The 21,582-nt window shown below is 35.0% G+C and overlaps 3 protein-coding genes across 4 annotated transcripts; 1 reads left to right on the forward strand and 2 right to left on the reverse strand.

Annotated features, from left to right (window-relative positions):
* Nucleotides 1-152: 152 nt before the first annotated feature.
* LOC135136648 (RING-type E3 ubiquitin-protein ligase PPIL2) lies at nucleotides 153-2,144 on the reverse strand. The gene is made up of 7 exons (XM_064066031.1): nucleotides 2,037-2,144; nucleotides 1,458-1,987; nucleotides 981-1,408; nucleotides 784-935; nucleotides 545-734; nucleotides 350-489; nucleotides 153-296 (listed from the first exon to the last, which is right to left on the reverse strand). Exons 1-7 carry the CDS (start codon nucleotides 2,066-2,068, stop codon nucleotides 212-214), a joined length of 1,557 nt encoding a protein of 518 aa, XP_063922101.1. The 5' UTR covers nucleotides 2,069-2,144; the 3' UTR covers nucleotides 153-211.
* A 136-nt stretch (nucleotides 2,145-2,280) lies between these two features.
* Nucleotides 2,281-11,129, forward strand: LOC135136653 (ubiquitin-conjugating enzyme E2-24 kDa-like). The gene is made up of 3 exons (XM_064066036.1): nucleotides 2,281-2,438; nucleotides 2,899-3,365; nucleotides 10,286-11,129. Exons 2-3 carry the CDS (start codon nucleotides 2,903-2,905, stop codon nucleotides 10,381-10,383), a joined length of 561 nt encoding a protein of 186 aa, XP_063922106.1. The 5' UTR covers nucleotides 2,281-2,438; nucleotides 2,899-2,902; the 3' UTR covers nucleotides 10,384-11,129.
* A 105-nt stretch (nucleotides 11,130-11,234) lies between these two features.
* On the reverse strand, nucleotides 11,235-21,230 carry LOC135136650 (CD63 antigen-like). Of its 2 annotated transcripts, none has more exons than XM_064066034.1 (6): nucleotides 20,956-21,230; nucleotides 20,803-20,897; nucleotides 20,559-20,747; nucleotides 20,338-20,508; nucleotides 11,937-12,155; nucleotides 11,235-11,888 (listed from the first exon to the last, which is right to left on the reverse strand). In XM_064066034.1, the coding sequence occupies exons 2-6, from the start codon at nucleotides 20,863-20,865 to the stop codon at nucleotides 11,823-11,825; spliced, it is 708 nt and encodes a 235-aa protein (XP_063922104.1). In that variant the 5' UTR covers nucleotides 20,866-20,897; nucleotides 20,956-21,230; the 3' UTR covers nucleotides 11,235-11,822. The 2 variants fall into 2 exon arrangements, with proteins under 2 accessions (XP_063922104.1, XP_063922103.1); XM_064066033.1 differs by having other exon boundaries at nucleotides 20,803-20,879; nucleotides 20,956-21,228.
* Nucleotides 21,231-21,582: the final 352 nt, after the last annotated feature.

Raw genomic sequence — 21,582 nt, forward strand, 5'->3', positions numbered from 1 at the left:
AACAAAGAGATTACAGTTTCCACCAATCGGAATTTGGCTGATGTTTGCAAAAAAGATAAGGGGCGGCAGTGTATTTGAATAAAATTGTACAAATACAAATAGTGGAGGTGCATGGAGGTCACGGAATGGCGGGTGTTACTAAGGGGCAAACGTGAACACGTAATTTATTGAAATTATTATATATGTATTGTATATTTTTATAGCTGAAAATTCACCAATTGTCGAACGAAAACTTCTTTTTTTTCTTTTTTTGGAGTGGGGCGTCTTTAGCGTCCTCGCTGTTGGCATCAGGGGTGCTAAAACAATGACAATTAGTACTATTTTTGAAAATTTAAGTGTCTATACACACTTTTTCACAGCTTCCAGATTTATGTACTTCCCGACGCCGCTTTTGTACACTTTTAACGTCTTCTGAGCTTCCAGTTTTCTCTTTTTCATTGCTTCTTCCTCCCTTTGTCTCTTCGCTTCTTCTTCTCTTTCTTTAGCCAACTATAAAAAAAAATAAAAATAAAAATGTAACGACGGTTGAGTTCAAAAGTCGTACTTGTTCATCTGCTTCTTCAAACGGATTTACAAAAACTTGCGCCTTAATTATGACTATATCTTCAATTGGTTTATCTTTATTATCCACTTCTATTTTTTCCATTTCTGTTAAAGATTCCATCCCACCTACCAACCGTCCGAAAATCGTATGTTTATTGTTTAGATGTTTGCACGACCGGTACGTAATGAAACTAAAACATGAAACATAGAAATCCAAAAAAAAAAAATCCAAAAACTTACAATTGTGACCCATTTGTGTTTTTACCGGAATTGGCCATAGACAAGACCCCTCGTCCCGTATGGGTTAAATTCGGCCTGAACTCATCTTCGAATTTTTTACCCCATATAGACTCGCCCCCAGTCCCGGTGTTAGTAGGATCCCCACCTTGAATCTACCACGAAATCAGTTTTATTCCCCTCTGAATCAAAATACCTACCATGAAATTCCTAATAGACCTGTGAAACTTGGTACCATTGTAGTACCCATTTTCACAGTGTCTTACAAAATTTTCAGACGCTTTTGGCACGTCGTCGCAGTAAATTTCAAGATTTAAAGGTCCGAGATTCGTCACCAATCTCACGTACCCCTTTTTTTTAACGCGGTCATATCGCACTTCATCCTCGTGTTTGACGGCGGCTTCATGGACCAGTTTAGGCTCCATCACCGTCGAAGTAAAAGCTGCGGCGACAGCCCCCGTCGAAAAATGCGCCGCATTAAACTTATCAGCTTTCGCCTTCACTTCAACTTTATTTATACTAATAGTGGGTTCTTTGTAGTCCCTTTTGAGCTCCTCTAGAGTGTATTTAGTTTCAGGGTTGATATTTTTTAAATGCGCTTGTGGGTCGCCTTTTGCCGCAATTTCCTCTATGAATTATAATATAGTATCACTATACTTTAATACAATGTAACTCACCTTCAGTTTCCACTCTCACGTTGTTTTTAATGTGATAAAAAGTCGAAATGTTGAATTTAGACAAGTCTACAGGGTTCTGCAACGTTATAATATCTTTCCTTTCGAACGGTTGGTCGTTGATTAAGTCCTTCCAGTTCTTGTTTTTGATGTTTAGTTGTTCTACAGCTTCCATCAGGTAGACGTTTCCGGTGACAGCGTTGGCCACAATGTGCGAACTTTTCGTGAACTGTTTAAACAAAACGGGACACTCGAACTCGCCTTCCGTGTTTTTGTAAAAGTTGAGTTGTACTAGAGTGCGGAAATCCAAAGGTTTGCCCGTGACTGGGTTAATTTTGAACTTTTTCAAAAAAGGTAGTAATGGTTCTAGATCAAAGATGTTACCATCGAGGTCACAGTACGGAATTTCAAAAGGTTGCAAAGACAAGCAACAATGGTCAAATGGGAGTCGTTTAAAGTGGTCTTCTTCTGCGGTGGTGTAGCCTGACTTTTTACCCCCATATAACGTAGTCCATTCGGTGTACGTCAAGTACCTGTGGTAATAACGTTAGTTGGGGTTAGTGTGACGGGGTGGGTACTTACATTTTGTCCTTTTGGTGCTGTCGTTTCCCCATTTCGTTCGATTTGAGTAAAAATTGTCGAGTTTGAGGTTACGTAGCGAAATGCAGAAGTGTCAAAACAATGTACTTGGACAACTTGGCGGTCGTAAAATCCCCTACGACATATTATTATTTGCGGAAATAATTAGCCGGTTAATTCTTAGATCGCGTTAGATTCTTCGTGTCAAAAAAACAAGCGCCGGTTGGCTTTTCCCGGCGCCCGATTTGCTAAAAAAGCGTCGTTTTTTCCTTTTTTTAAAGCGACTGGTTTCACGTTTCTCCGGTAGAAGGTGGCAACCCTGAGTACTCATCGAGTACGCCATGAGCCGATATTAGTAAAAAGGGAGTGAGTTGTATTAAGTTTTTAGTGCAAAAAATACATCAAGTAAGTAAAATTTGGAGCCAGGTTTGTTCAGCGATGTCACCGGTACAAAATCCACCCTTTCGCGTGTCCCGTAGCGCCCCCGCGGACCCAGTAAGCCGTGAAAAAAATCGCTCACTTGCCCCTCGAATTTCTCGGCTCGCAGCCGCTATCCCCCCGAAATTCGCCCCAATTCCTCTTCCGCGATCTATTTCCGACCCCGAAGCCCCGCCGCCGCACCGTTTGGACCCGTCCTGCGAAAATTTCGGCTTGTGTAATGCGTGCAATCAAAATGGCCGACTAGCTGACAGGAATCAATTTTGATTTTGAGAAGGGTCGCAATAATCGCGTACCTGTGTCGCGAAAATCCGCGCGGACGCCGACCGGCGCCGCCGCCACCCGGCCCCGGGGTTGGCCCCCGCGGGCCGGGCCGGCGCCCGCCCGCCGCGAACAAAGAACCTGACGATTTTTTCTTTTTGTTCAGCTCAATGTCTTCAGCGGGGTCTAGCGGATCGGGCCGCGGCAGAGGCGGCCAAGCGGCCGTCGGGGATCAGAAGGAGGCCAAGGAGTCGAAGCCGAACCCGAAGATGTCGAAGGCGTTGGGCACGTCGGCGAAGAGGATCCAGAAAGAGCTCGCGGAAATCACGCTGGACCCACCTCCAAATTGCAGTGCCGGACCGAAGGGGGAGAATTTCTATGAGTGGGTGTCCACGATTTTGGGCCCGCCGGGGTCGGTCTACGAGGGTGGCGTGTTCTTCTTGGATATACACTTCTCGCCAGAGTACCCGTTCAAACCGCCGAAAGTCACGTTCAGGACGAGGATTTACCATTGCAATATCAACAGTCAGGGCGTGATTTGCTTGGATATTTTGAAGGATAATTGGTCGCCCGCCCTCACTATTTCCAAGGTTCTCCTATCCATCTGCTCTTTGTTAACCGACTGCAATCCAGGTAAGGGGGATGGGGTCGGGGGTCTAGAACTGAGTCGGAAATGCGGGTTCGCGGCGGGGTCGGGTTTGACTGCTTTGGTAAGTAGTTTCAGTCGTGAGGAGGTCTGCTGGAGTATTTTTATAGGTAGAACTTGGACTTATTTTGTGTGGTTTTTCCAAAAATATGTAGGATGTTTCATTAAAAAAAAAAGTAATAAATCCTCGGGACACCCTGTATAATTGCAGCAGTATACAGTTTTTGGTTTTTGTAATTTCTCGTCTTTCTCAATATAAACCCAAAAAACTGAGACAGCTTAAACTAAAAAAAATCTATCGGCGATTTATCTCTAAAAAGTCGCTTTACCCACTTTTGAAGTTTGACCCATAGCGTACGTAAACATAAGTCTCCCATTTCCGTCCGTCAAAAAATTTGTCTGATTATCCCCACCAGTAATAACATGACGTCATTTCAACTTACCCTGGCAAACGCTATTCAAATTTTCTTAAATAACATACTCTTGCACTTATGGTTTATGAATCCGTATTGAGTTTTTACCCTAGACATTCCGATTTTTGGGAAAAAATTCAAAATCTTGCAAACGTTTCAAGGTTATGATCAAAATTTATGCGTTTACCCCCTCCCAAAAATGAGTTTTTATAATTTATACAGGGTGATTAATTATCAAATCAAGAACGAAAATTCTTACGAAAATGTTCCACTTTGGACCATTTTTTTATTAAAAGCTGCATGTGCTCGCTGCGCTCGCATTGTGAACGTTGTTTTGTTTCAAGTTTAGTATCAAGAAGAATTCGAGAAAGTTTTACCGAAGTTGTTTGGGTTCAATTGTAATAATAAATCAGTGCTCGCATTTATGTGATTTATCATTGCATTCATATTTTTTTAGATTTGTCCCCTATTTTCTCCGAGGATATGTCATTTGCCAAAATCAGTCTTAATTTAACAAATACTAGCATTTTAGCAAATGACATATCTTTTAAGAAAATAGAGGGCGGGTGGGTGGGGCTAGTACTTGCTGTGATAACATTTATTTTGGCAAATGACATCCTCTGAGAAAATAGGGGGCGGGTGGGTGGGGTTAGTACTTAGTAAGATAAGACTGATTTTGGGAAATGACATATCATCGGAGAAAGTAAAGGGTGGGTGGGCGGGGCTACTACTTGATAAGATAAGACTTATTTCAGCAAATGACATATCCTCTGGGTCTGGATCTATTTTTATTAGATACGTGGTCACCGAAACTGCTTTAAGTGTGGTCTACGAATCCGCTTTGAGTTTTTCTCTAACCGTCCAAATTTCTGTAAAAACATAATACACGGTATAAAAACAGTTTGCCATTAGCGTAAGGCATCCCGGTCGTGGTCTAGTGGTTACGAGTGAGGAATGCGGATCAAACTTCGCGTGTTCGATTCCAAACTTGGCCATTGGTTTTTTTTCCTTTTTTTTTCTTCTCGCATTGTGTATTATCTATGCTTCTGACGTCATAATCAATTTTGTATTGATTAAATTACCCCACTTTCTCGAAAAGGTCAGAATACATCCCTCTTTACTTAAAAATTAAAACCTTCTCGGGGGCACCAAATGTCTTTTTTTAATGTGAAACCTTGGGGACACAACTGTCTTTTTTAAAAATGGAAAACCTCGGAGGCCCCAAATGTCTTTTTTTAGGGAAAACTTTCTCGAAGGTCCCAACGTTTTTGAGTATCGTGATGTTCAAAGAGACAATGTACATTAAGAAAACAAAGGCAAAAAATAAACCCCGCCCACCCACCCTATCTCAATTGTGATGATTTTTATTTATTCTTAGAAACTTAAACTTTTAAAATCGTAAAATTTTGTACGAAAATATGGATTTTGCAATTCTGCTCCGCCCCTCGGTCGGACAATGAAGAAAAATTCATCACAATTGAGACAGGGTGGGTGGGTGGGGTTTATATTTTGCCTCTGTTTTTCTTAATATACATAGTCTTCTTTTCACAACAAGAAAAACATGTTTAAAGTGGTAATTTTTTGCAGGGAAATTGAATTTTGCAATTAGGCTGCCAACGAATGAAAACTTCATTACTATTTAGATCAGGGCGGGTATGGGTGGGGCTTAATCTTTGCTTTTAATTTTTTCGAAATATACTTAGTATTCTTTGAATAACACGATACTCGTGTAATTTATAATTTTAATAAAAAATACACACATTGGCATATTTTTATCTTCAGAATGTGCGAAACGCCACCGTTTAAACATTTTTTATGGAAAAACCACAGCAATGATGAATCACTTAATTTGCATTTTCAAATTACTAATTAATTTGAAATTCAAAAATGTAAAACCAAATATATATTTTTAAGAATGTGAAATCTTCTCGGAGGTCATAATTCTCTTTTTTAGGAATGTAAAACCCTCTCGGGGGCACCAAATGTCTTTTTTTTAATGTGAGACCTTCTTGGGATCACAATCGTGTTTTTTAAAAATGTAAAACCTTCTCGGGGGTCCCAAGTGTCTTTTGTAAAAATGTAAAACCTTCTCGGGGGCCTCAAATGTCTTTTTTTTTAATGTGAAACCTCCTCGGGGGTCCCAACTGTCATTTTTAAAAATGTGAAACCTCGGGGGACACAACTGTCTTTTTTAAAATTGTAAAACCTTTTCGGGGGTCCCAACTGTCATTTTTAAAAATGTGAAACCTTCTCAATGGCCCCAAATGTCTTTTTAATGTGAAACCTTCTCGGGGGTCCCAAATGTCTTTTAATGTGAAACCTTCTGGGGAGCCCCAAATGTCTTTTATGTGAAACCTTCTCGGAGGTCGCAACTATATTTCTTAAAATTATAAAATCTTCTGGGGGGTCCCAATTGTGTTTTTTTAAAAATGTATAATCTGCCTTTTTTTATGTGAAACCTTTTCTGGGGGTCCCATCTGTTTTTTTTTTTTTTTTTTTTTAATGTAAAACCTTCTCGGGGGTCCCAACTGTCTTTTGTAAAAATGGAAAACCTCGAGGGGCCCAACTGTCTTTTTTTTAATGTAAAACCTTCTGGGAAGTCCCAAATGTCTTTTTTTTTAATATTGAAACCTTCTCGGGGGTCCCAATTGTCTTTTAAAAATGTAAAATTTTCTCAGTGGCCCCAAATATCTCTTTTTATGTGAAACCTCTGGGGTATCCCATTTGTTTTTTTTTTTTTATGTAAAACCTTCTCAGGGGTCCCAAGTGTCTTTTTTTTTAATGTGAAACCTTCTCCGGGGTCCCAACTGTCTTTTAAAAATGTGAAACCTTCTCGGGGGCCCCAAATGTGTTTTTTTTTAATGTGAAACCTCGGGGGTCACAATAGTCTTTTTTAAAATTGTAAAACCTTCTAGGGGGTCCCAGTTATCTTTTTTAAAAATGTAAAATCTTCTCAGGGGCCCCGAATGTCTTTTTAATGTGAAACCTTCTCGGGGGTCCCAAGTGTCTTTTGTAAAAATGTTAAACCCCGGGGACCCCAAATGTCTTTTAATGTGAAACCTTCTGGGGAGCCCCAAGTGTCTTTTATGTGAAACCTTCTCGGAGATCGCAACTATCTTTCTTAAAATTGTAAAATCTTCTCGGGGGTCCCAATTGTGTTTTTTAAAAATGTATAATCTTCTCAGGAGCCCCAAATGCCTTTTTTTTTATGTGAAACCTTTTCTGGGGGTCCCATCTGTTTTTTTTTTTTTTTTTAATGTAAAACCTTCTCGGGGGTTCCAAGTGTATTTTGTAAAAATGTAAAACCTTCTCGGGGGTCCCAACTGTCTTTTGTTAAAATGGAAAACCTCGAGGGGCCCAACTGTCTTTTTTTTTAATATAAAACCTTCTGGGAAGCCCCAAATGTCTTTTTTTAATATGAAACCTTCTCGGAGGTCGCAACTATCTTTCTTAAAATTGTAAAATCTTCTCGGGGGTCCCAATTGTGTTTTTTAAAAATGTATAATCTTCTCAGGAGCCCCAAATGCCTTTTTTTTATGTGAAACCTTTTCTGGGGGTCCCATCTGTTTTTTTTTTTAATGTAAAACCTTCTCGGGGGTCCCAAGTGTATTTTGTAAAAATGTAAAACCTTCTCGGGGGTCCCAACTGTCTTTTGTTAAAATGGAAAACCTCGAGGGGCCCAACTGTCTTTTTTTTTTAATGTAAAACCTTCTGGGAAGCCCCAAAGGTCTTTTTTTAATATGAAACCTTCTCGGAGGTCGCAACTATCTTTCTTAAAATTGTAAAATCTTCTCGGGGGTCCCAATTGTGTTTTTTAAAAATGCATAATCTTCTCAGGAGCCCCAAATGCCTTTTTTTTATGTGAAACCTTTTCTGGGGGTCCCATCTGTTTTTTTTTTTTAATGTAAAACCTTCTCGGGGGTCCCAAGTGTATTTTGTAAAAATGTAAAACCTTCTCGGGGGTCCCAACTGTCTTTTGTTAAAATGGAAAACCTCGAGGGGCCCAACTGTCTTTTTTTTTAATGTAAAACCTTCTGGGAAGCCCCAAATGTCTTTTTTTAATATGAAACCTTCTCGGAGGTCGCAACTATCTTTCTTAAAATTGTAAAATCTTCTCGGGGGTCCCAATTGTGTTTTTTAAAAATGTATAATCTTCTCAGGAGCCCCAAATACCTTTTTTTTATGTGAAACCTTTTCTGGGGGTCCCATCTGTTTTTTTTTTTTTTTAATGTAAAATCTTCTCGGGGGTCCCAAGTGTATTTTGTAAAAATGTAAAACCTTCTCGGGGGTCCCAACTGTCTTTTGTTAAAATGGAAAACCTCGAGGGGCCCAACTGTATTTTTTTTTAATGTAAAACCTTCTGGGAAGCCCCAAATGTCTTTTTTTAATATGAAACCTTCTCAGAGGTCGCAACTGTCCTTCTTAAAATTGTAAAACCTTCTCAATGGCCCCAAATGTCTTTTTTTATGTGAAACCTCTGGGGTATCCCATCTGTTTTTTTTTTTATGTAAAACCTTCTCAGGGGTCCCAAGTGTCTTTTTTTTAATGTGAAACCTTCTCCGGGGTCCCAACTGTCTTTTAAAAATGTGAAACCTTCTCGGGGGTCCCAAATGTGTTTTTTTTTTAATGTGAAACCTCGGGGGTCACAATTGTCTTTTTTAAAATTGTAAAACCTTCTAGGGGGTCCCAGTTATCTTTTCTAAAAATGTAAAATCTTCTCAGGGGCCCCAAATGTCTTTTATGTGAAACCTTCTCGGAGGTCGCAACTATATTTTTTAAAATTGAAAAACCTTCTCGGAGGTCCCAAGTGTCTTTTGTAAAAATTAAAATCTTCTCGGGGGTTCCAAGTGTTTGGTAAAAATGTAAAACCTTCTCTGGGGGTCCCATCTGTTTTTTTTTAATGTGAAACCTTCTCGGGGGTCACAACTGTATTTTTTAAAAATGTAAAATCTTCTCAGGGGCCCCAAAATTCTTTTTTTATGTGAAACCTTGTCGTGGGTCCCAAGTGTCTTTTGTGAAAATGCAAAACCTTCTCGGGGGCCCCAAATGTTTTTTTTTTTAATGTGAAACCTTCTCGGGGGGCCTAAAAGTCTATTTTTTCAATTGTGAAACCTCGGAGGTCCCAACCGTTTTTTTTTTCTTTAATTCTAAACCTTCTCGGGAGTTCCAATCGCCTTTTTTAAAAATTAAAACCTCTGGGGTCCCAAGTGTCTTTTGTAAAAATGTAAAACCTTCTCGGGGGTCCCAAGTGTCTTTTGTAAAAATGTAAAATCTTCTCGGAGGTCCCAATCATCTTTTTTAAAAATGTAAAACCTCGGGGGCCTCAAATGTTTTTTTTTAATGTGAAACCTTCTCGGGGGTCCCAACCGTTTTTTTTTTTTTTATTCTAAACCTTCACGGGAGTCCCAAGTGGTTTTTGTAAACATGTAAAACCTTCTTGGGGCTCCCAAGCGTCTTTTTTAAAATTGAAAAACCTCGTCGGGAGTCCCACCCGTCTTTTCTAAAAATGTGCAACCTTCTCGGGAGTCCCAATCGTCTTTTTAAAAAATGTGCAACCTTCTCGGGAGTCCCAATCGTCTTTTTTAAAAATGTAAAACCTTCTAGGGGTTTCCAAGTGTCTTTTGTAAAAATGCAAAACCTTCCCGGGGGGCCCAAATGTCTTTTTTAATGTGAAACCTTCTCGGGGGTCCCAACCGCCTTTTTGAAAATTTGAAACCTTCTCGGGAGTCCCAATCGTCTTTTTTAAAATTGTAAAACCTTCTCTGGGGTCCCAAGTGGCTTTTGTAAAAATGTAAAACCTTCTCCTCGGGGGTCCCAACCGTCTTTTTTAAAATTGTAAAACCTTCTCGGGGACCCTAAATGTCTTTAATGTGCAACCTGCTCGGGAGTCCCAATCTTCTTTTTTAAAAATGTGCAACCTTCTTGGGAGTCGCAATCGTCTTTTCTAAAAATGTAAAACCTTCTCGGGAGTCCCAAGTGGCATTTGTAAAAATACAAATCCTTCTCGGGGGGCCCATACGTCTTTTTTTTTTCAATGTAAAACCTTCTCGGGGGCTCCAAATGTCTTTTTTAATGTGAAACCTTCTCGGGGGTCCCAACTAATAATAATAATAATAATAATCAGATACACTTACGGGTGAACGGTCAGCAAGGTGACATAGTTTTTATTATAATAATTCTCGAGAAAAAGACTTTCTAATGCGGTTCATTCAGCTTAGTCACTTATTTGCACTTTTTGTGTAATTTTTCCACAAAAATATATATCGTGGGTGTTTTAAAGATGACGACATACCTCGTAAAGTTCTGGAAAATCATTAAAGAATAAGATATGCAAACGAATGCATTTTTATTGAAGCTATATTTATTTTTATCGTAATACGAACACCTGCTGACTCCTACTTTCAAGAAACCGCTTTTGTACACAATTTTCATGTTTTTGTCTTAAGTAAAGTGTGTATTTTTGTTGTTTAGTGTCTGACGATGTTTTGTTTCAGCGGATCCGTTGGTGGGAAGTATAGCCACGCAGTATCTTCAGAACCGCGAAGAGCACGATCGCATCGCCCGATTGTGGACCAAACGTTACGCTACGTGATTGAATTATGTGTTAGCACTTCCGTCGATGTTGCTCCCCTTCGCCATAATGGCAAAATATGGTCTTTTCATCTGTCATGATTTATTTCATATTGTTTTGTCTTCAGTGTTCATGTATTATGTTAATTAAATCATCCACTACATGTTTAGTTACATAAAGAGTAGGATACGAAATTACTGTCTAAAAAAATATACTCTTCTGGTAATACATAATATTGTAGTTATAAATAACGCAAACGTAATATCGGTGAATTTTTTTTGTGTTGTGGTAATAAATTTCTCCTCAGTGGCCAAACAGAATGTTGTAATATGATTAATTTTTACGTAAACTTGTATTTTAGGCACTAAGTGTTAAGTTCCTGGTGATTATTTTCTATTAAAGTTTTGGACAATAAATGTTTTTTCTCTTTCGCTAGGTTAAAATTGTCGGAAAGTATTAAACGTTACGATAAGAACTTGTTCTCCATATCATATTGGTTTTATGTGTATTTATTGAGTGTACTGGATTTTTATTTGCAGTTAGGTTCCTGCGATTTGTGCAATTAATATAACATGTAGGTTGCCCGCGCAAACTACATAACTGTTTCGATTCGAACGAGAATGTCTTATTGGTGCAGTTTCCTTCCCATACCGCTTGTGTAAAGTATACTTTTTTTACTAAATTAAGAGAATATGGACTATTCTTCTAGAAGTCGAGTACTGTTTAGTTTAATTGTAACAATAAAGTTTTAGTATGTAACCGACAAACGACTTTCATTCATTGCGACATCCTGCCGGCTGTGGGCGGCGAAAGGAAACGGGCGGGCCACGATGACTACAAGACACAACAACAACAACAAAAAAAAGTAGAAACAAATTTTTGTCAACTTTATTACAATTATAATTATCATAACATCAATAATAGGTATTTATCACCGAGTGTACAACTAGACATAGAATAACTGTGGTTTAGAGACTCTAGACGAATATACTGTACACAGTCACGATACTGAGGTTAACCGATAGATGAATGCGCCGCCCCTAATAGCCTCTACGCACGGTACAAATTCAGTTCATATTTTACATATAATAAGAGACGCTTGAGTTACAAATAAATATCTTATCAAAAATCCATAAAAAGGTTTGTTCGTTTTATTGACTCCCACGTAATAATTTGGCTCAGAAAAATACATTTATCCCTTTTTCTTCCTAATAATATATATAATTCATTTGAACAATACTTGATTATAGATGCCATCTTAACGCTACCGAAGAAAAGCCGTAGAAAAAATATAATCCATTCTTCACCTAAATTGAGAACATTGTGCAATAAAATCAGTCAAAGTGAGAAAGAGTGAATTGAGATATCGTCGAGAATAATCAGACCCATAAGAACTCGAGGAAACAATGGAAAATACAACAAATAACGAGATAAATTAAAACATAAATAAACGTCACCGCCTACACCGTTTCGTATTCTTGGCGAATAGAGCGTGCCAGGCAGCAGGCGAAAACCACCCCCATGAGCTGAAACAAACTCGATAACACACAAAACGGACGCTCGACGGACGTTACCTGGCAGACGGCAATCCCTATTCCCACGCCGCCTATAATCGAGCCGTACTTTGTGAACCCGTCCTTCAGTTTCGAGAAACAGGAGGCCGTGTAGATGTTGGGCGAGTTCAGCGTGCAGGTGCCGTCGTCGGGGGTGTCGGGGCAGCAGGTGTGGGGAAGCGTGTTGTTGTGGTTGACGAGATTCCAGTCCTGGGGGCCGTTCATCCCGCAGCACTTGCCCTACAAATTTTTACAAATAAGTCCACCAATACTGCAATTTACATACTATATAATTTTATGCTTGACGTAATAACGATAATCTAGGTTTACGTAAATAATGGATGGAATCGTTGTTGCTAAGAATTATAAATGGGCCATGAAACTTATAAGTATGTATTAAAGTCTATTAATATTGAAATGGGTGTAATAAAGTTTTGAAATATCCAAACTACGAAACAAAAAACTCACGACTTACAAAAAACAATCGATAATTGGTTCGGAAAGGGGAAATTTAATGCAATTCACGGTTCGTATATTTTTGAAATTATTAAATTGTTACTGAATTGCAAATAAACTAGAAATTTAGATGGGAAGTTTGTGGTTAAAAAAATGAAAAGTGAAATTTGAATTTCAAATTAATTAGTAATTTGAAAATGTAAATTAAGTGATTCGTCATTGCTGTGGTTTTTTCATAAAAATATGTGACGTTTCGCACATTCTGAAGATTAAAATCTGCCAATGCGTGTATTTTTCATAAAATTATAAATTACATGAGTATCGTGTTATTCAAAAAATACTATGTATATTTAGAAAAATTTAAAAGCAAAGATTAAGCCCCACCCATGCCTGCCCTTATCCAAATAGTAATGAAGTTTTCATTCGTTGGCAGACCTAGGGGCGGAGCCTAATTGCAAAATCCATATTTTCTTACAAAAATTTATCATTTTAAATGTGTTTTAAGTTTCCAAGAATAAAAAGAAGTCATCACAATTGAGATGGGGTGGGTGGGGGTATATTTTGCCTGTTTTCTTTATATATTCAGTACTCTTTGAACAACACGGTACTAAAAAACATGTTCTTAATTTCTTGTAAAGAAAAAAGTATTTTGCAGTTAAGCTCCGCCCCCTTGGTTCACGGCGAATAAAAAAAATCACAATTGAGTTAGGGCGGGGCATACATTTTTCCTTTTTGTTTAAATATGTGTAGACTTCTTTTCACAACATGAAACTTACAACATGTTTAAAATGGAAAACCCTTGCGAAAATGTACGATTTTAACTGTTTTAAGTTTCTTCATTAAAAAAAAGACATTTTAAAAATTAAAAAATCGGAAAATTGAAAAATCGATAAATCTAAAGTTTAAAATCGGAAACTGAAAAGCATAAAAACTGAAATGATGGAAAATTGATGAATTGAAAACTAAAAATTGAGAAATTTAAAAATCGAAGAGCCGAAAAATTTTTAAAATCGGAAAACTGAAAAATAAAAAAAATGAAAAAACAAAAATTCAAAGATGTATTCGAAAAATTGAAAAATCCAAAATTAAAAAATCGGAAAATTGCAAAATCGAAGCACTGACAAATCGGAAAATCGAAGTCAAAAAGCGATAGTGAGAAGTCAAAAAATGGAAAAATCCAGGAATCAAAACATCAAAAAACTGAAAAATTGCAAAATCCCATAAATCGAAAAAACTAGAAATCGAGAAATCGAAAAACTAAAAAATTTAAAAATTTGAAAACCGAAAAATAAAAAAATTGGAAAATCAAAAATTTTAAAAATCGAGAAATCGAAACAAAAAAATGATAATAAAAATTTAAAAATTCGAAAAATTGAAAAATAGATATATCAAAGAACCGGAAATTTGAAAAATCGAGAAATCAAAAAAATCTGAAACTTTAAAAATTCAAAAACTAAGAAATAGAAACATCGGAAAATCAAAAAATGGGTTAATCAAGAAATTTAAAAACTGAAACATAGAGAAATCGAAAAACGCCAAAACAGAAAAGTGGAAAATTAAAAAAGTCGAGAAATTTAACAATCCAGGGATCGAAAGATCGAAATTTCTATAGAGAAATCGAAAAACTGAAAAATCAAAAAATTTAAAAACCGAAACATTGAAAAATCGCAAAATTAAAAATTTTAAAAATCGAAAAATCTAAAACCGAGAACTCAAAAAATGGGAAGATCGAGAAATCGAAAAACTAAAAAATTGAAAAATTAAAAACGGAAATAAAAAAATCGGAAAATTGATGAATCGAAGGACTGAAAAATCGAGAAATTCAAAAATTTCAAAATTGACATGACGAAAAATTGGGATATCGAAAAACTGAAAAATCGGAAAATCGAAAAACCTTGAAAAATCTGAAACTGAGAACCCAAAAAATGGAAAAATCCAGAATAGCAAAAAATCGAAAAATTGAAAAATAGAAATTGTGAAGAACCGGAAATTTGAAAAATCGATTAATCGACAAATCTAGAAATCGAGAAATCAAAAAATCTGAAACTTTACAAATTGAAAGATTAAAATATCGAAAACTCGAAAAACTGAAAAGTCTAAAATTAAAAATCAAGAAATCGAGACATGGGAAAATCAAAAAATTGATTAATCAAGAAATCTAAAAACTGAAACATAGAGAAATCAAAAATCAAAAGATCGAGAAATCGGGAAATCGAAAAGTCGAGAACTCGAAAAATCGAAAAAGTGAGAAATCGAAATACGCCAAATCACAAAAGTGAAAAATTAAAAAAATCGAACAATCGAAAAATAGAGAAATTTAACAATCGAGGAATCGAAAGATCGAAATTTTGACAAATAGAGAAATCGAAAAAAAAAAAAAATAAAAACCGAAACAATGAAAAATTGCAAAATTAAAAATTTTAAAAATCGAAAAATTGAAAAATCCAGAAACTGAGAAATCGAGAAATTAAAAATTTGAAAAACCGAAAATAAAAAATCGGAAAGCTGAAGAATCGAAGGACTGAAAAATCCAGAATTTCAAAAATTCCAAAATTCACATGACAAAAAATTGAGAAATCGAAAAAATGAAAAATCGAAAAACCGAAACGTCGAAAAATTCAAAAACTGAAACAGTGAAATCGAGAAAATTGAAAAATCGAAATACGCCAAAATCGAAAAGTAAAAAATTAAAAAAAATGAACAATCGAAAAATCGAGAAATTGAACAATCCAGGAATCGAAGGATCGAAATTTCGATAAATAGAGAAATCGAAAAACTGAAAATTAGAAGAAATTAAAAAATTGGAAAATTGATAAATTGATAAATCTAAAGTTTAAAAGTTGAAAAATCCAACAATCGAAACATCAAAAAATCGAAAAATTGAGAAATTTAAAAATCGAAAAGGCGAAAAGATTTTAAAAATCGGAAAACTGAAAAATAAAAAACTGAAAAAACAAAAATTCCATTATGTATTCGAAAAATTGAAAAATCCAAAATTAAATAAATCAAAAATTAAAAAATTCCAAAACTGACATGAAAAATTGGGAAATCGAAAAACTGAAAAATCGGAAAATCGAATAGTCAAAAAGTGAAAAAATTGAAAATCTGAAAGGTCTAAAACTGAGAACCCAAAAAATGGAAAAATCCAAAAATCAAGGAATCGAAAAACTAAAAAATTTAAAAACCGAAAAAAAATTAAACTTAAAAATTTTTAAAATCGAGAAATCGAAAAATGGAGAAAATGAACAATCCAGGAATCGAAAGATCGAAATTTCGATAAACACACAAATCGAGAAATTATAAAATTGAAAAATCTAAAACTGAGAACTCAAAAAATGGAAAGATCAAGAAATCGAAACATCAAAAACCGAAAATTGAAAAATCCAGGAATCGAAAAAACTAGAAATCGAGAAATCGAAGAATCGAAGGATTGAAAAAGCGAAACGTTGAAAAATTGGTGAAACGGGAAGTCAAAAGGCGGAAAAATCGAAAAACCGAAATTTCGAAAAATTTAAAAACTGAAACAGGAAAATCGAAACATCAAAGGTCCGAGAAATCGGGAAATCGAAAAGTCGAGAAAATCGAAATACGCCAAAATCGAAAAGTAAAAAATAAAAAAAATTGGACAATCCGGGAATCGAAAGATCGAAATTTCGATAAATAGAGAAATCGAAAAATGAAAAAATTTAAAAACCGAAACATTGAAAAATCGCAAAAATTAAAAATTTTAAAAATAGAAAAATTGAAAAATCTAAACTTGAGAACTCAAAAAATGGAAAGGTCGAGAAATCGAAAAACTAAAAAATCGAAATATTGAAAATCTAAAAAATCTAAAATCGAGAAGTCGAAAGATCGAGAAATCGAAACATAAAAAAATGATAATAAATATTTAAAAAATCGAAAAATTGAAAAATCCAGAAATTGAAAAGTTCCCAAAACTGAAATGTTGGAAAATTGATGAATTGAAAACCAAAAATTGAGAAATTGAAAAATCGAAAAGCCGAAAAATTTTAAAAATGTATTCGAAAAATTGAAAAATCCAAAATTAAAAAATCGAAAAATTAAAGAATCGAAGGCCTGAAAAATCGAGAAATTCAAAAATTCCAAAACTGACATGACGAAAAATGGGGAAATCGAAAAACTGAAAAATCGGAAAATCGAAAAACCGAAAAATCTTAAAGTGGGAACTCAACAAATGGAAATATCCAGAAATCAAAACATCAAAAAACTTAAAAATTGAAAAATCCAGAAATCGAAAAACTAAAAAACTGAAAAATTTAAAAACCGAAAAATTAAAAAATCAAAAATTTTAAAAATCGAACAATGGAAAAATCGAGAAATTTAACAATCCTTGGATTTTTTTGATTTCGATAAATAGAGAAATCAAAAACCGAAAAATTGATAAGACCAGAAATCGAAAAAACTAAAAATCGAGAAATCGAAAAACTAAAAAATTGAAAAACCGAAATTAAAAAATCGGAAAATTGAAGAATCGAAGGACTGGAAAATCGAGCAATTCAAAAATTGCAAAACTGACATCACGACAAATTGAGAAATCGAAAAACTGAAAAATCGAAACATTGAAAAATTGGAAAAACGAAAAGCCAAAAAGCAAAAAAATCGGAAAACCGATATTTCGACAAAGGATCGAGAAATCGGGAACTCGGAAAGTCGAGAAAATTGAAAAATCGAAATATGTCAAAATCGAAAAGTAAAAAATCAAAAATTGAAGAATCGAAGGACTGAAAAATGGAAACATTGAAAAATCTAAAACTGAGAACTCAAAAAATGGAAAAATCCAGAAATGGAAAAAATCAAGAATTTTAAAAATCGAAAAATCTAGAAATCAAAAAATCTGAAACTTTATGAATTGAAAGATTAAAATATCGAAAACTCGAAAAACTGAAAAGACGAAAATTAAAAATCAAGAAATGAAAAACTAAGAAATCGAAACATGGGAAAATCAAAAATGTATTAATCAAGAAATTTAAAAACTGAAACATAGAGAAATCAAAATCAAAAGTCGAGAACTCGAAAAATCGCAAAACTGAGAAATCGAAAAACGCCAAAGCACAAAAGTGAAAAATTAAAAAAATCGAACAACCGAAAAATAGAGAAATTTAACAATCGAGGAATCAAAAGATCGAAATTTTGACAAAAGAGAAATCGAAAAAAAAATTAAAAACCGAAACATTGAAAAATTGCAAAATAAAAAATTTTTAAAATCGAAAAATTGAAAAATCTAAAACTGAGAAATCAAAAAATGGAAACATCGAAAAACTGAAAACGTGAAAAATCCAGAAACTGAGAAATCGAAAAATTAAAAATTGAAAAACCGAAAATAAAAAATCGGAAAATTGAAGAATCAAAGGACTGAAAAATCTAGAAATTCAAAAATTCCAAAACTGACAACAAAAAATTGAGAAAAGTCAAAAAGCGAAAAAATCGAAAAATTCGAAAACTGAAACAGAGAAATCGAGAAAATTGAAAAATCGAAATACGCCAAAATCGAAAAGGAAAAAATTTTAAAAATTGAACAATCGAAAAATCGAGAAATTCAACAATAAATAGAGAAATCGAAAAACAGAAAAATCAAAAAATTGAAAAACCGAAAAATCTAAAACAGAACTCAAAAATTGGAAAGATCAAGAAATCGTAAAACAAAAAATTGAAAAATTTAAAAACCGAAATTAAAAAATCGGAAAATTGAAGAATCGAAGGACTAAAAAATCGAGAAATTCAAAAATTCCAAAATTGACATGACGACAAATTGAGAAATCGGGAAACTGAAAATTCGAAACATTGAAAAATTGGAAAAACGGAAAGTCAAAAACCGAAAAAAACGAAAAACCGAAAAATTTAAAAACTGAAACAAAGAAATCGAAACATCAAAGGATCGAGAAATAAGGAAATCTAAAGTCGAGAAATAAGGAAATCTAAAGTCGAGAAAATTGAAAAATCGAAACATTGAAATCGCAAAATTAAAAATTTTAAAAATCTAAAAATTGAAACTGAAAAATCTAAACCTGAGACTCAAAAAATGGAAAGATCGAGAAATCGAAACATAAAAAAAAAGATAATAAAAATTTAAAAATTTGAAAAATTGATAAATAGATATATCGAAGAACCGGAAATTTCAAAAATTTATAAATCGAGAAATCCAAACATCTGAAACTTTAAAAATTGAAATATCGAACAATCGAAAAATCGAGAAATTTTATTAATCCAGGAATCGAAAGATCGAAAATTCGATAAATAGGGAAATCGAAAAACTGAAAAATCAACAAATTTAAAAAGTGCGAAATCTAAAACTGACAACACAAAAAATGGAAAGATCGAGAAATCGAAACATCAAAAAAAAGATAATAAAAATTTGAAAACTCAAAAAATTGAAACATATATATCGAAGAAAAAAAATTGACAATTCGAAAAATTTTGAAATAACGTCATCAATTTTTTGGTGTTGATGAACAGATACATTTTGATTAAAAAATGATCAAGCTTACAACAACTTGAAAACGTCTGCATGATTTCAAAGTATTCAGTTTTGCAATTCTTGATTTATTCATTTAATAAAATAAATTGATTAATTTTTTTGGGTCACCCTGAATAAGCAAATCTATACGTTTTAGCATGTTATTCCTAATAAAAAAAAGTAAACAAAAACTGTGTGAAGTTGGCAAAAATTTTAAAACTTCCTTAATTGAAAACGATACGTTTACTATTATTATTATCACTATAAAGGTGGTGTGACCTATATGACGTCATTCGATAAGTAACAGTAACCATAATTTTAATTACATATTATTATAGACAATAAAAAAAAGTAGGACGACATTTTCTAATGTTCAAATATATATGACGTCATAACTTATACTTAAGTTGAATTTAAACAGTTTTCGAATAAGTTCGAACTAGAGTGACAAGGAAGTAATTCCACCATCTGTCTTCATCTCACGATAAAAAAATTACAACAAATGCTCAACTATGTATCGACCACTACGTTTATTCGCTTTTTCAGTGGTTCACTCATAATTTATACAATCCTTTGTGTTTTCTTTTACATCCAAATAAAACTTTCATACCAGAAAAAAATCCCCAAGTTTGAATTATATTATAACTCAAACAAAACGCAAAAATATAAAAATTCCATAAAAATTACACCATTAAAGAACCCGTAAAACTGTTCAACAAACAATGAACACTCAATAAATCTTAAAATATTAGGAACATAAACGTCTATCATAATAACTGATAATAGACAACGATTTCTAACGCAACCACGCAACCTTGACCCTCAATTGAGTACACTAAAATGATTAAATGTACAATTCAATGTCTCGCACGGAGTTTAAGCTACTTCCTACTCAACATAGAAGCCGCAAGACAAAAAATCGATGCCGAGGCCGCAGAATTTTCCAAGAAAATTTGACTCTGAGTGAGTCGTGATTCATAAAATGTTGTTAGAATTAAAAATGTTCGGAAAAAACTAAACCGCGTCCCGGACCTTTAAAAATTGCAGCTGTGTGTGGTCGGCACGAGCACTAAATTTAATAAGTGCCATTAGCCAATTTATAACAGTTATTTTCAAACAAAGCGCCGAGTGATGCAATGGCATTGAATGCACTGGACACATTTAAATATGACTTAAGCCGAAATCTATCCCGCGTGACTCACTTACGATTTGAGTGTGAAAGGCGCAATTAGCGCTCACAAAACCCACAAAGAATCCAACTGAGTTTCGTTTTTATTCACTTTCGCTAAAAAGTGAAGTCGTTGTTTAATTACAAAAGCAGCTGAGTCGTAAATTGAATCTCCAGTAGTCTGCAGAATTTATCAATCATTAAGAAAGTAGGCGGCGCTCACTGACTCATTAAATGTTTGTCCGGAGATAAATAATTTAACACTCTTTTCAAACAAGTTTATACAAGATTCATAGCGCTATAAAGGCGTTAATAATAAATACCTCGTGTTGCGCGATGTCCCATGTTTCTTTAATTTTCTCATTGCTGTAATAGTCGTACATGGTGGAATTGAGCTTGTTTTCGAGCATCACTTCGACTTCGTTCCTCCGCACGTATCCCGCAATTCCCGTACCCACCTCCATGGTGAAAATCACCAGCAACAATACCGAGAACTAAAACAACAGCAATCAATAGGTTCCAAAACAACCCTGTGATGTCTCACAGTGATGATCATGCAGTGGTTCTCCTTGCACGCCCCACAGCACCCGAAGAACGCCACCAGGAAAATAATCACCCCCACGATGATCAAAACCAAGGGGGCCGACTGAAAACTGTCATACACGAAATTCGAGTAGTGCCCATACACCACGTAGATGACAGCCCCAATCGCCAGGATCACAGCCCCCGAGACCTGTTGGAAGTCATTCAAACCGTCAAGATTCCAGGTCACGCAAACATTTACTTACGAAAAACAACAGATTAAACACGTAGAGCAAATATTTAACACACGTCATCCCTCCAGACACCATTTTGATGGTAAATTCTGCAACAGAACGAATCACTGGGGTCACCCATGGACGCGAAATGGGTCACTCTGGTACACCTCTGGTACGACTTACCTCAGCTGGGTAACTGTTTCTCGCGTAAACAAACACCTCATTAACTCTCCGCCGCTCTGTTATGCTTGGTTTCTGCCACCACAATAAAGGAATGTAAACGTGATACCTGAAATGCCTGAAACGCAACCGCCAATGGGAGCGCTCCGACCCCCACTACCGACACTCTGAAATATTGATGTGGCGATATTGGAAACCGAATTCGTTCGATATTTACGTTTTTTTCAACTAAATCATTGATTTTTGGCTGCGATGATCGAAATGGGGGCGATTTTTCGACGTGACGTCACGCGAGAAACGTCAACGAAGAAAAGCGATGACTCGATTGGCGGAATAAATCACGTGACGCCAATTTTGGAAATGTCACAGAACTGACAAGTTAATAATTGTCACGAGTTGCGCAACGCCGTTTTTAACCATTTTCTAAAAATAAGGCGCTTCTAACTATTTATATTAACAGTCGTAAATTGGAAAAAGATCGCGCAAGTAAATCAAGTCGCGCTTGAAGTGTCAACAATTATTTGAATTGCGCGCCTATAAATCACGATTCTGATTGGTGAAAAAAGTGACGTCTGTGTCATTATTTATCTACCGGTTTGAATTTTGGAGCGATTGCTCAATTAGGTTCAA

This window comes from Zophobas morio, unplaced genomic scaffold (genome assembly GCF_036711695.1).
Source record: "Zophobas morio isolate AGI-343-1 ecotype UQ-CSIRO unplaced genomic scaffold, CSIRO_AGI_Zmor_V1 ptg000026l, whole genome shotgun sequence".
Classification (NCBI taxonomy): domain Eukaryota; kingdom Metazoa; phylum Arthropoda; class Insecta; order Coleoptera; family Tenebrionidae; genus Zophobas; species Zophobas morio.

Coding starts and splice junctions, on each gene's coding strand:
- LOC135136650 (XM_064066034.1), bottom strand. CDS start 20,865: ATGGTGTCTGGAGGGATGACGTGTGTTAAATATTTGCTCTACGTGTTT. Junction 20,748..20,802: donor TGTTTAATCTGTTGTTTTTC/GTAAGTAAATGT, acceptor GACTTCCAACAG/GTCTCGGGGGCTGTGATCCT. Junction 12,156..20,337: donor GGGACATCGCGCAACACGAG/GTATTTATTATT, acceptor AAAAATTTGTAG/GGCAAGTGCTGCGGGATGAA.
- LOC135136653 (XM_064066036.1), top strand. CDS start 2,903: ATGTCTTCAGCGGGGTCTAGCGGATCGGGCCGCGGCAGAGGCGGCCAA. Junction 3,366..10,285: donor GTTAACCGACTGCAATCCAG/GTAAGGGGGATG, acceptor GTTTTGTTTCAG/CGGATCCGTTGGTGGGAAGT.
- LOC135136648 (XM_064066031.1), bottom strand. CDS start 2,068: ATGGGGAAACGACAGCACCAAAAGGACAAAAT. Junction 735..783: donor AACACAAATGGGTCACAATT/GTAAGTTTTTGG, acceptor TTCATGTTTTAG/TTTCATTACGTACCGGTCGT. Junction 490..544: donor TTGAAGAAGCAGATGAACAA/GTACGACTTTTG, acceptor TTTTTTTTATAG/TTGGCTAAAGAAAGAGAAGA.